General features: G+C 44.3%; 1 protein-coding gene across 1 annotated transcript in view; it reads right to left on the bottom strand.

The window, feature by feature from the left end:
- The window catches only part of Prosalpha4 (proteasome alpha4 subunit), a 31,783-nt gene extending 23,341 nt beyond the window's left edge, over positions 1 to 8,442 (bottom strand). Inside the window, exons 1-3 of the mRNA XM_070530012.1 lie at positions 8,215 to 8,442; positions 7,882 to 8,008; positions 7,681 to 7,805 (exon numbers count right to left, since the gene is read on the bottom strand). Coding sequence (XP_070386113.1) covers positions 7,681 to 7,805; positions 7,882 to 8,008; positions 8,215 to 8,319 — 357 coding nt within the window. The 5' untranslated portion in view covers positions 8,320 to 8,442. The remainder of the gene's footprint in view (positions 1 to 7,680; positions 7,806 to 7,881; positions 8,009 to 8,214) is intronic.
- Positions 8,443 to 12,773: the final 4,331 nt, after the last annotated feature.

Raw genomic sequence — 12,773 nt, 5'->3', positions numbered from 1 at the left:
AAAGGATGGCAGCATCATGCAGCAGCTATCATCGCCAGGGAAAAGTCCCTGTCTACACAATTACTACTTGAATCGATGATCAACTGATTATGGGATGTTATTGGCACAAGAGCCAGGTGTGGCCAAAGAGTGCCAAGGCAATGATAATTAGCTGTCAATGGTGCATGAACTCTGAATATCAAAGGGTAGGTATAACACGACTGTACAGAGAGAGGCTTAAATACATGTAAAGCACATCAAATATTTATGTATTAAAACTATGATGATGACATGCAAAGTGTGTGATGTGCTGTGGTCGTAAATGATGTGCAATGAGGGGATGATAAACAAAAGCTATGGGTGTCAGTAGCACTAATGCCTCGGCAGGACCCTTAAAATGCAACGGCCTGAAAGCACGTGCTCTACAAAAGCGTATTACAGCAGCAGCCTCCAATGAGAGGATGTGCTACGAATCTCTTGGCTTTATGACTTGCAAAGTGTCAGCATTGTGTAAAAGGTTCAAAACGGCTTTACTGTCAGATGTATTAAGATTTGTCGACAGGCGAAAGAAAAGTGCTTTCTTCTTTTAGTGTCTGCTTCCAGATACTCCAAGATGTGGAGGACGGTAAGCGTATCACCACATTTGCTGCAGACAGCAGTTTCGTCACTGGTCAACAGGTAAGAATATGTTTCATATGGGTGGCTTATTCTAAGTCAGCAGAAAATTACCTCAGTCCGACGTATTTTCGTTATTGGAAGCAAATTTCCCAGATCTGTCTTAAATAAATTTTCAGGGTGTCTACCAAGTTGACATTTCCAAATTCCCTGAGTTTTCCAGGTTTTTCCTGAGTGCTTTTGCAAAATTCCCTGAGTGATGCAGAACTATGTTTTATGTCAAGACGTGCTGAAACCATATCGCCCTATGCTGTCACTCTCTAGTAAGCATATGAAAAAAATTTGAAAAAAAAACCGACTTAATCCAATTTGAATACTAAGGAGTAGTGTTTATGTTATTCAAAAAAATATAAGGGAGGGGTTATTAAAATGCACAGCAAATAAAATGTCTTCGAAAAAATTTTCAAATCGAGTTGGACATTCTCTAGCACAAATAAAAAGGAGATGCATACAGAAGCAAACATTTTCGAATATGAGCTATTTCCATGAACTGATAGCATGCTCAGTGTCATGCAACTGTCCTGACATACTCTCAGCTCGCACAAGATGCCTCAGTGTTGTGTTTCACTGCTTTAAAGAGTTTATATTGGTTTGGATGAGGGACACCTGCATCTCAGCATCAGCCAACAATTTGTTTTTTGAGCGCAGGCTCCTTCAAAGAAGTGGTCGTTCATTCCTCAGTGCGTCGATCCTTTCTGTTCTCGTCCTCCTTTCGCCGCGCGTTCGCCGCGCGTTCGCCCCACGGACCATTTGAAGAATACTCTTGGTCAATTTACAGTCAACGTCCAATTTTTCAGACCCCCTAGGGGCCGCGAAAACTTCCGAAAAATCAGGCAGTCCGAAAAAATAAATTCATGTCTTTTACTGCCCTTAAGGGCTAAAATCGACACATGTACGTCTGAAAAAGCTCTGAATGCCTGTCAGTGCACTTATTAGGTATATCGGTGCTCCTACTGTGACAGGTGAGGGCGAGTGCACACGTGTAAAATTAAGAAATACATACAGTGTCCCGCGACAATTGCTCCTTCCTACGCTTGTACGCTTCACCGCGTGACACGACTGTGATGAGGCGAAGCAGACTTTCGGGAAAGAGCATTATGCAATGCGCCGTGCTTTCCGAGCTTCCAAGACAAAATTATTGCTGTCAGCGGAGAAATGAAAAAACACGGCACCGAACGACAAGAAGCTTAACAGCGAACGTCGAAGCAGCTAGGACTACCGTTGCCGCAGCGGTGGCCACGGCTGCCAGCGCATCTGCGTGCGAGAGCACCGGTTCAAGGCGGCGAGGTAATCAAAATAGCAGCGGTGATGGTTTTCATTAATGCCGTCTCGGAGCTGCGATCACGCAAAACGTTTAGAAAATCGGACGGCGAAGAGTTCTTGCGTCTGAATTTTCAGACGTTATGATACATTGACTCTTTGCGGTACGTGGTGGTGCCGCGAAGCCGTCCGAGTTATCGGGAATCCGGAAAGTCGGTCGTTGACTGTACACTGGCAACTCCTCCAGCCGACGACGATTCGTTACGAGTCCTGTCTGTTTCTCGAGCCAGCATTACCGCGACTTTTGACCCTCTAAAAAAATTACAGCTAATTTTCCCTGATAGAAGCACAAATTCCCTGAGTTTTCCCTGAGTTTTTCCAGACTACTCAAAATCCCTGAGAATTCCCGGTTTTCCCGGTTGGTAGACACCCTGATAAATGCAGCTTACTTGACGTTTCAGTGTCCCAGGTTCGTTGCCAATGGCTTCTTAGTTTTCTGCGCAAAAATGACTTAAGGTCCATGGCACGAACAGCTATGGAAGTGTTGCTAGATTTCATTGCTATGGATGTGGCAATTTCATCTGCAAGCATGTTGCCTTCAATACGTCTATGTCCAGGCACTCAACATATTCTAATGTTGGTTAGATGAAGAAGTAGCACATAGCAGCAAATAAAGATTATTGATTACAGGATTTTTGTGTTTATGCAAGGATATTAAAGCTTTCACAACGCTTAAGGAGCCAGTGTATACAATTGCCTTTTGTAGCTTTAATTTCCTGATGTGTTTTACAGCAGATAATATTGCGTAGGCCTCTGCTGTGAAGATGCTTATTTTAGGGTGCAGAATTTCAAATTCTATAAAGGAGGGACCAACTGCTGCATAAGACACACTGGTATGTGATTTTAGTGCATCTATATAAAATTCTGAGCGCGAGTACTTTGCCTGAAGTTCTAGGAAATGCCTTATAATGTGCATCTCTAGAGCATGCTTAGTGACCTCAACAAACTATGCGTCACGATCTAAGAGATGCCACTGCCACAGCGGTAACATAGTCATTGGGGCCATAAGACGATGTTCAAACAGCGAAACACCCTTTTCCTCACTACAGTTACTTACACAAAACGAGAACGGCTTTCTCGCTGCAGGTCGGTTATAAAAGTGTGTGGCAGTGGTCATATCTTTTATAGTTGAATAAGAAGGGTGTTAATGTTTGCGTGTACTCTCAGAAAATACGTAAAACTGTTATATGACTGCTGCAGATGAAGTGGCCACTGATTCAACTTTACATAGAGGCTATGGATCGGACTTGTCCTGAAAGCACCAGTCACGAGACGGATACCCAGGTGGTGAACAGGGTCTATGATTTTTTAATGCACTTGGCGTTAAGAATCAAACTATAGCTCCATAATCAATATCCGAGCAGACAAGACTGCTATACAAGTTTAAGGGACACTTCTAATCACTACTTCAAGTCGGGCGCAACAGAATTTTTAAATGGTTCATAGCCTTCAGGCATTTTGTCCTCCGATACTTAAGATGAGGAATCAACGCCAGTTTAGAATCTAAAATGATCCCTAAAAACTTATGCTCACTGCTCACAAAGAGCGAATCTCCATTGATTGCAATACTTGGGACTGGCAAGATGCCTCTCTTGTGTGTAAAGAGTATGCAAGAGTATGCAAGTGCAAGGCCTAAACACATCCACGCAATTTTCGAGCAACGTCGACAAGCGACAGGTTTTGCCATCGTGGAGGGCAATCTGTCGCTGTAGCTTGTCACGTCCCCGGTTTTTGGCGAGCCATAAAATTTCACTTGCTGCCCTGCAATCCGAGCAGTGATAGTGTGGTTGCACAACATAGCAGCAACCAGTTCGCCCACTTCTATCTAATTGTAATTTGCTTTCTACCGTGACAGAAAAAAAATAGTTAAATCAGCCATCACTTTGTCTCATCTCAAGCAAAGGACAAAATATTGGCATTGTTTTGTCATTATTATTGAGATCAGCTCTTAAATTAAATTATAGGGTTTTAGGCGCTAAAACCACGATTCGATTAGGAGGCACATTGTAGTGGGGGGCTCCGGAATAATTAGGACCAACTGGGGTTTTTAAACGTGCACCTAAATCAAAGTACACGCAAGTTTTCGCATTTCATCCCCATCGAAATTCGGCCGCCGTGGCCAGGATTCAATCCTGCAAGCTCATGCTTAGCAGTCCAACACCACAGCCACTAGGCAACCACAGCAGGTAGATCAGTTGTTTTGACGCTGTTAGGCCTGAGACCCCACTGAGAGCCGCAAAAGTGTTGAGTTTTCCTCACCAGATGGCACCACAGCATTTCATGCTGGTGTCATGGAACTGATTTTCACTGGAGATGACAGCATATTAAAGGTAGCACTAATACACCTTTGTTAAAGCACTGGCCTCATGGTACGTTTGCGATTCTTTACGAGTGCACGATTGTATTAATTCAGACAGCAATGTAAATTTGTTGCTACATTTTTTCACAATGTTGTGTGCATATGACTGCTTCAGACCACGACGCGTTGCTTGAATATTGCTTGCATGTCATTGCCACTTTAAAGCCACTTCCATTTGCACATTCAGAAAACTTATTTAATCTAAGCTGCACCTACCACTCGCAGATAGCAATATTACAGGATTTAAAACCTATCTGTACATCGTCAACGTACATGGAATAAAACATGGTGTGTGGAATGACTGTATAAAATGAATTCATTTTCACAACAAAGAATGCGCAACTAAGCACTCCACTTTGCAGTACGTCAGTCTGTTGGGTGAAGGGTCTGGAAAAAGCATTGCCAACTTTTATATGGAATGTGCAGTCAGACAGGTAGCCTTCAATAATGATCAACTGCTACTGCAGACACCCAGTGCCGAGAGATCTCGATGTCTAAAAATACAGATAAGTATTGTTTATGAATGGAGGCATCCCTAATATTTGCCTCAACGTGGAGTAGATGGTCAGTTGTCGATCTGCCATCCGTGAAACTGCACTGGTATGGATCAAGCAATTTATTAAATGCATAAGCATTTCTATGCCTGTTCAACGAGGAAACCCATCCGTCCATCACGTAGGATGATTACTTCCAAGATAGGGCCTACAGCAGCGAGCTAATTGGCCTACATGCTGACTCTCACTTCAATGCAAGCTAAGCGGCGAGAACACAGTGCACACGAAGCTATCAGCACTTGGCCCACTCTGTCCCCGTTGCAGATCCCTTTCAAGATAGGGTGCGCGCATCCGCTTTAACAAGAAATAAGTGGCGAGAACACAGAACACACGAAACTATCAGCACTCGGCGCACTCTGTCCTCATCGCAGATCACTTTCAAGATAGGGCCTGCACGGCCATGCCATATGCAGCCGCATCGTAGTTTGGTTGATCACAGTTGATAATGGTTCGATGCAGATGGCAAAGGTGCTAATGAGCGATAACGGCCAATAATGATCGCAGCAATCAGTGCACCTCGCGCCGCCTGCAGTAGTTTAACTGCACCATCAATTCACCTTGCACTGTTGTCTGCAGCAGTTCGTGTCGCTGCAGGACTGTCGTTTATACTAGTCAGATCAAGTTTCATAACACTGATAATGACATCCGGCTGTTGCTCTCCAGAATATGCAGTAGGCGCCAATTTACCATCTTTCTGAACAACTTGCAAAGGCAGCTCATCAATGCTATAGGCCTATAACTGGTGGATAAAGATAGGTCCTTGTCCTCTTTGAAAATTGGAATTATAACTGCCTCCTTCCAAGAGGATGGGATATATCCTGAAGACCATATAGTGTTGAAAAGAGATGGGAGAGCTTTCTGGGTTTCAGTGTATAAGTGCTTCATGACATCATAGATGATTTGATAACCCTGAAGCAGAGTTATTACAACAGTTCAGGGATGCCTGGAGCTCAGCTAAGTTAAATGAACTGTTGTGTGCCTCATTTGGCGCGCATTTCTGATCCAAAGGCTGTTGTTCTGCTCGTTGTTTGCATCTAACGAATGTTTAAGAATAGTGTAAAGAAATGGAGATGTTTTAAAAATGTGCAGCCAGAAAATCTGCCTGGTCTTTGAGACTATCTCCCTCAGTGCTTATCAAAGGTAATAGGTTTGACTGCTGGCCTTTTATTCTAACTACTCCATATTTTTCACTCCTCTGTATAATAGTTCATACCAGAGATACACTTTTAATAACTTTCTCTCCTAGTCTGTTCACATGTCCTTATTCTTTGCGATTTTACATGCTTGAATCTAGGTTTTTCACAGTTGGAAAATCGCAAAGGACTCCCTACACTTTGTTTTGCTGCTTAGGCGCTTTCCTACATTCTTCATTCCATTAATAAAGTAAAAATGAATGAATGAATGAATGAATATATGATGTTGAACGGCGCAAGGGCCAGGTGTGGCCAAAGAGCGCCATAAAGTAAAAATGAGATATCCACCCAAACGTAGCTAAGTGCTACAAAGGAAACCCATATGGGTTCCTCAAAAGAAAAGCAGCGCAGTTGAAGAAAACTTCATCCTGGTCTAGGACTTGAACACAGGACAACCACCTATCAGAGGCAGCCGCTCTACCATCTGAGCTAACCAGGCGGCTAGCACATAGCAGGCGAAGTCGAATTTATGAATAACTCAGAAGCAAAGGCAAGAGTTTGACGTAATAGTTCTGCGGAAACCTGCAAGGTGGAGACAAGTAATTAATAAAGGGAAAATGAGACATCCACCCAAACGTAGCTAAGTACTACAAAGGAAACCCATACAGGTTCTTTAAAACTGAAGGTAGTGCTAAATAGGACGAGCACAGCGCTACCTTCAGTTTTAAAGAATGCATCACCAACTAGCCCAGCACCAAGTTTTATTGGACCATACGGGTTCCTCAAAAGAAAAGATTTGCAGTTGAAGAAAAATTTGTCCTGGTCTGGGACTCAAACCCAGGGCCACCACCTTTCCGGGGCAGCCGCTGTGGTCCCGGGCCAGGATGAATTTTTCTTCAACTGTGAAGCTTTCCTTTAGAAGAACCCGTATGGGTTTCCTTTGCAGCACTTAGCTATGTTTGGGTGGATGTCTCACTTTTCCTTTATTAATTACTTCTCTCTCCACCTTGCGGGTTTCCACAGAACTATTACGACATTCCTCATTCCACCATGGAACAAGCCGTTTTGTAGTCATCCCTTTTCTTTGTGGGATGCACATGGATGCAGCATCAATAATGAAAGGTGTGATGTATGCAACAGCATCACCTACGCTTAGGGCGCAGACGTCATCCCTTACTGTTTGACGTCTGCTTGACACTGTAGTCTTGTATATTTAGAACAGCAAAACTTTTTTTTTCTTTTGCTCAATCCAAAAGTTGCCATTTAACATTAGTTATATTTTCATGAAGGTTGATGCTTCTCATATTTTATTTTCACAATATTGCTCTACTGCGCTCCACATAAGTATTTTGCCTATTTACTCACACTCCTCAAGCAGTGCTACTGCTTTGTAGATCATTGTAGATCATCCATTTCAATGGACAATCCAGGACCACAGTGGCAGTAACTTAATATCAGGCGCTACTGCCACTTTGGTAGTGCCAGTGCCAGAAATATTTGGGGGGGGGGGGGGAAAGAATCTAAGCTATTGCGTGCGGTTGTCCAGCAGCATTGGAGTAATGCTAAACTAAACGAAATTTGTACAGGCAAATTGGCATCTTTGTTTCCAACGTCTTCACTTCAGAATGCAACACAGTGAAATATTGTGAAGCAAGCATACCTGTTTCAACTGGGCGATGTAACGAGTGATGTACTCCAGCGTGACGGGGTCTTCTACAGTGAGTTTGTGGCTTTGACATTCCACCCTCGCTCGGTCAATCAGTATTCTTGCATCGGCAGTAAGTCCTTTACAGAAGTATAAACAACAATTCATGCGACCAGGCTTCAACTATACTGAGTAATGGAATACGAAAATGTTTACCTGCAAAGGCCATGACAACATGGTCATCGAGAAGACAGATCTTCCGCACTGTCCGTTCCTCCTGTAATTTGGCCACAGATTTCTTTTCCACGGCAAGGACAACTATATTTGCACCTTTGATGCCAACCTAGAACATTGGGGAAGAACCACACAGTGACGTCTCCAGGAACTCGTACGATGCAGGCAGCTTATACCACTTCTTATCACTTTATTTTTAGTCGTAATTCCTTTTTACACAAAACACATCAAGCCCCTTCATACAGGCGCCGCTTTTCAATACCATTTAGGCCGGATATGCTAAACGCATCCCTACAAGAGGCGGAAAATGCTTACCGCTGTAGACCCCTTTTTTACGGCTTCTTGAGCGTACTCGACTTGAAAAAGATGACCATCAGGGGAAAATACAGTGATTGCCCGGTCATATCGTGCAGTGCCCATGATTTAAACTAAAGCAGCAACGAATCCCGCTGTCTAGCAAGCACGCAATGACAACACAATTTTAAGCACGCCGAACTGGCCGAATGCTGAAGCTCGGCCGGCTCGGAGGCTAATGGTTGGCTTCGTAACCGAAGTCAAGCTCGCGCATAAACTGACGGCGCTGAAGAATGCCAAAGAGTCCAAAAATTAATTAAATGTGTATTTTGTCACCTAGTAATGTTTTGTGCTTTGAATAACATCTATAAATTGAGTTGAATAAATATTTGAGACACTTGTAACACAAGACTTGTCATACGGTGCACGGTAGTGTACAAGTCGACGGCTCATAGCGTGGCGTCCTCTGAAGCTAAATGCAGGTCTTAAAGGCCATGCTTCTGTTGGTTGAACGCGGCGGAAGCGACTTTGGGAGCCAAAATACGTGATTGGTGTCGCCAGTGTCGAGCCAAAAACATGCGACGCGCGCCTCCAAGTTTTGGAGGCCATGTGGAGGGTGCTAGTCATAGATGGTGCTAGTTATGGAGGAAGGTGGAGAAGGAATAAACGTTTATTTTCGAAACAGTATCCCAAATTCAACAAGAGGGGACACTCGGCGAAAACTGGCAAAAGGAAACACGTTACGCCTAGTGTTAATCCCATCCTTTCATAGAGTTTCTCACCATAACATGGTCTATGCATCCGTTAGTTGACGCGAGCATCGGAAAACAAGCCTAGTGTCCGCATTTTCTTTCTTTAACGCGGCGAGCCCTGTACTTTCCAGTCACGAACGGCACGCGCGTTATAAGCATGAGCATGACAGTGTTCCCGACAGGAAAGTAGCGGGCGCGGCGTTTTCAAGAAAGGAAACGTAAGCAAGACAGATGACGATTATCGTTGTGTTACAGTAGTTGTGTGGCAGAGATAGCTAAGATAGCCTAGTGTTAATCCCATCCTTTCATAGAGTTTCTCACCATAACATGGTCTATGCATCCGTTAGTTGACGCGAGCATCGGAAAACAAGAATGTGAGATAAACTTACAACGTTTTATTTTTTATTCTTTCCCACCAAAACTAAAAAGTGCTGCGTATAAATAAACTTATACTTTGCGACTTATTTTTCTTGCGTCACGTGCACTCTTAAGCAAAATTGGCACACAACGATAATCGTCATCTGCTTTGTCCGCATTTCCTTTCTTTAACGCGGCGAGCCCTGTACTTTCCAGTCACGAACGGCATGTGCGTTATAAGCATGACAGTGTTCCCGACAGGAAAGTAGCGGGCGCGGCGTTTTCAAGAAAGGAAACGTAAGCAAGACAGATGACGATTATCGTTGTGTTACAGTAGTTGTGTGGCAGAGATAGCTAAGATAGCCGCCATGCCAGCTTGCTGATTGGCTGAAGGAATCTCCCGTGAGGAGCGTCACAGGAAGGGCTGTTTCGTAAAAGTCATTTTGACGATGCGTGACGTTGCGCTGGGCCGCCATTGCTGAGATTTTCCGCCATAATTTGCGGTGCGAGCCGCGCGAATTATGCTAATGAGCAGCCATATGCAATGGCAGCCGAGAGGAATGCGTACCGCCACATTTCCCACGTCGTTTTGCGCCGTAAAAATATTTTGTTCATAACGCGTGCTCATAGTATTTGCATCGCTCTCGGGTGGTCTTGGCATCTGTGTTTGGGGCCATCAATTTTTAAAAGAACGCGTTTATACGAAATAATATTGATTGAACGCTGTAGCAAACCTTCGGCAATGTTGTCCACTTTTTATTGCTGCATTTGTATTGTAACCAAGATTAATGCCTTTTCGCACAATCAAAAGTTATGACAACGGCGTCTTTCTACTTTGTACGCAAGGCGGCGGCGCCTTGAAGTTTCCTCCCGCGGTGCGAGTAACCAGCGAAGTGAACAAGAAATGGCAGCGCCGGCATTTGCGTCGCGCTAGTGGATATCTCTGGCGCGCGCAACGCTCTCGGTGATATTCGGCCATTTCTCAGCCAGCCGAGTAGGGCTAAAAATTAGTGGTGCTGTCAGCGCAAGACGCTATCCGCAAACGCAAAACCATATTCTAAAGCTCTTCACTCCTGCGTGCCCCAACGATAACACCTCTTTAGGGCCCCAAACAAATGGGGCCTCTATTCTAAAACTCTATAGTACCTAAGTTCCTTCCGTTCCAGGGAGATTACGAACTTAACTGAAGCGATGTGTAGCTCAAACTGGACGACAGAGAAACTGGCCTTCTCTGTCGTCTTGGGTGCCCCGTTTGAGCTCGCTACACGTATACGTCGCGTAGCGCCTCAGTTTAAATCGGCCTAAGAATACTCGGGCAGATTTATTTTCGCAGTCGCCTATGGTTGCCAGTACACTCAACGTTAGACTCTCATGATAAAGACGATGTACAGGGTGAAGGACAAGGACCGCAAGAGACGACATACACTGCGCTGACTTCCAACAATATTTTATTGCGTTGCCACACCATGTGTATATACAAGAGGGGGCATACGCCGAAAATGAAAGGCAGTCACAAGGGGTGTTCTAAGAGCAAGTGATTGTACTAAGAACATAGTCACTTGAAAAATAAAAAAACAACGAACATTACTATTTCTATCAGTTGAGATACATGACTTCATTATGGGTCAGTGCGATAGGGGGAGGGGGGTAGTGCAATAACGCACACACTACCCAGTTTTCTGATGAAATCAGCTTCTATAATTCCCCGCGTGAGCTGTGAGCTGTGTCTCGCTAAAACTTCCGTATTTTCAAGGAGGGGCACGCAGCCGCAGTCCTGGTGGATGCCCAAGTTGCCTTGAACAGTGTTATGGACGTTAATAGCGCTCTCTTAAACGATCGTTTAAGCACCTGCCTGTCTGTCCAACATAGTCGGTGCCGCAAAACAAGCGAATCTGGTAAACCACATTCGTTGCGCATGTCACAAAACGTTTTTCTGTGCCCGACAGAGCAACAACTTTGACGTGATTTATAGGCGCATCTACACGTTTACAGAGCCTCGCCAGCTTTTCCGGAGCTGAGAAAAATGTCTGATTCTTGCACGCTGCCCAATCTTTTTTAGCCTATGCAAAACATGCACATATACGGTACCACTGCAAACCTGCGTCTTTCAACCGGCTGGTTCCTTGACTGAGCGAGCTCATCACGTTTTGTGCGCCTCAGAAGCTGCCCCGCTATGGCTCCACTTGGTCCTCCATTGCCGGGACTGCGGCTGCGTGCCCCCTCTTTGAAGATACGGAAGTTTCAGCGAGACACAGCTCACGCGGGAAATATACACATGATGTGGCAACGCAATAAAATATTGTTGGAAGTCAGCGCAGTTTATGTCATCTCTTGCAGTCCTTGTCCTTCGCGCTGTACGTCGTTTTTGTCATGAATTACCAACTAGCCCAAGCAACCACCCTAGTTAGACTCTCTCCGCATAGCACACAAAAAATGCCGAGTAGCTTTTATATTGCTGCACCTGCTTTCCCATGCTTAACCTTGTCTCAATATCCTGTCCTGTCAACCAACCTGCCGTGGTAGCGTTCATACTGTGGGTGAAAACGCTGGTTTCACTTTAGAAGGGTGATAAGGATAGGCACCTCACCAAAATGGGGTGGTTGTATATCGATTCCGTCATAAACATGCTTTAGGTATAGGGTCATCTGGATGAAATGTACTCTTGTAGGTACAACCATTTCGGCGTTTCGGTCCATCATTCGCGTTTTCCACAAACTGTGCATTCCCATGAGAAAAAAAAAAAAAACATATCGAAAGGTGCATTATTATCAGAGGACGGCAGCAGGTATCGCACAGTATAAGTGTTAATCTCAGTCTTTTTTTTAAAAGTCCGTTGGAGGAGATCCCAAAATGGATGGCGTCAGTGCAGCTAATAAAACAACGTTCAATTGTCTCTGGCACATCGCAAAGGTTACAGTTAACAGAAGAGACAAAGATACCCTTTTTCTGTTGCCATGTTTTTACCGGTATGGTTTCACTATGAAGTTCCTTAAATAATTTTGCAGCAAGGGGATATATACACTTTACGAACTCGCTTTAGTACATCGTGGCCTGGCCATTTAATGTATAGTGATCGATAAATGGAGGCGGAAATAGCATGGACAATAAATATTTGTATATCGTTTTACGCGACACAGAGTACAAGTATTCAGTGGAAAACCGAACTGTCAGGAAACGAACCGCCAAGTAAACTTCTTGCATGAACCCCCCCCCCCCTCCACAAGCATAATAAACACGAAGAAAAATGGGAAGAAGCAACTAAATCAGGTAACGCATTAACAAGTGCGACTTGCATGAATGGCCGAATTATATATGCGAAGTATCGCGAAAAAAGAAACGAGACACTATTTGCCGCACATAGAGATGTACTAAGCCCAGCCCACCTTCACTAACACGCCTAAAAATATTGTCTCGCCTCATGGGCTCAAAAGTTGAAGACCATAAGAAGGTTGCAAAGATTCGGTGAAAGCG

Source organism: Dermacentor albipictus, chromosome 1 (assembly GCF_038994185.2).
Source record: "Dermacentor albipictus isolate Rhodes 1998 colony chromosome 1, USDA_Dalb.pri_finalv2, whole genome shotgun sequence".
NCBI classification, from domain to species: Eukaryota; Metazoa; Arthropoda; class Arachnida; order Ixodida; family Ixodidae; genus Dermacentor; species Dermacentor albipictus.
The sequence above is the reverse complement of the archived record's forward strand: the minus strand, read 5'-3'. Positions and strand labels throughout refer to the sequence as shown.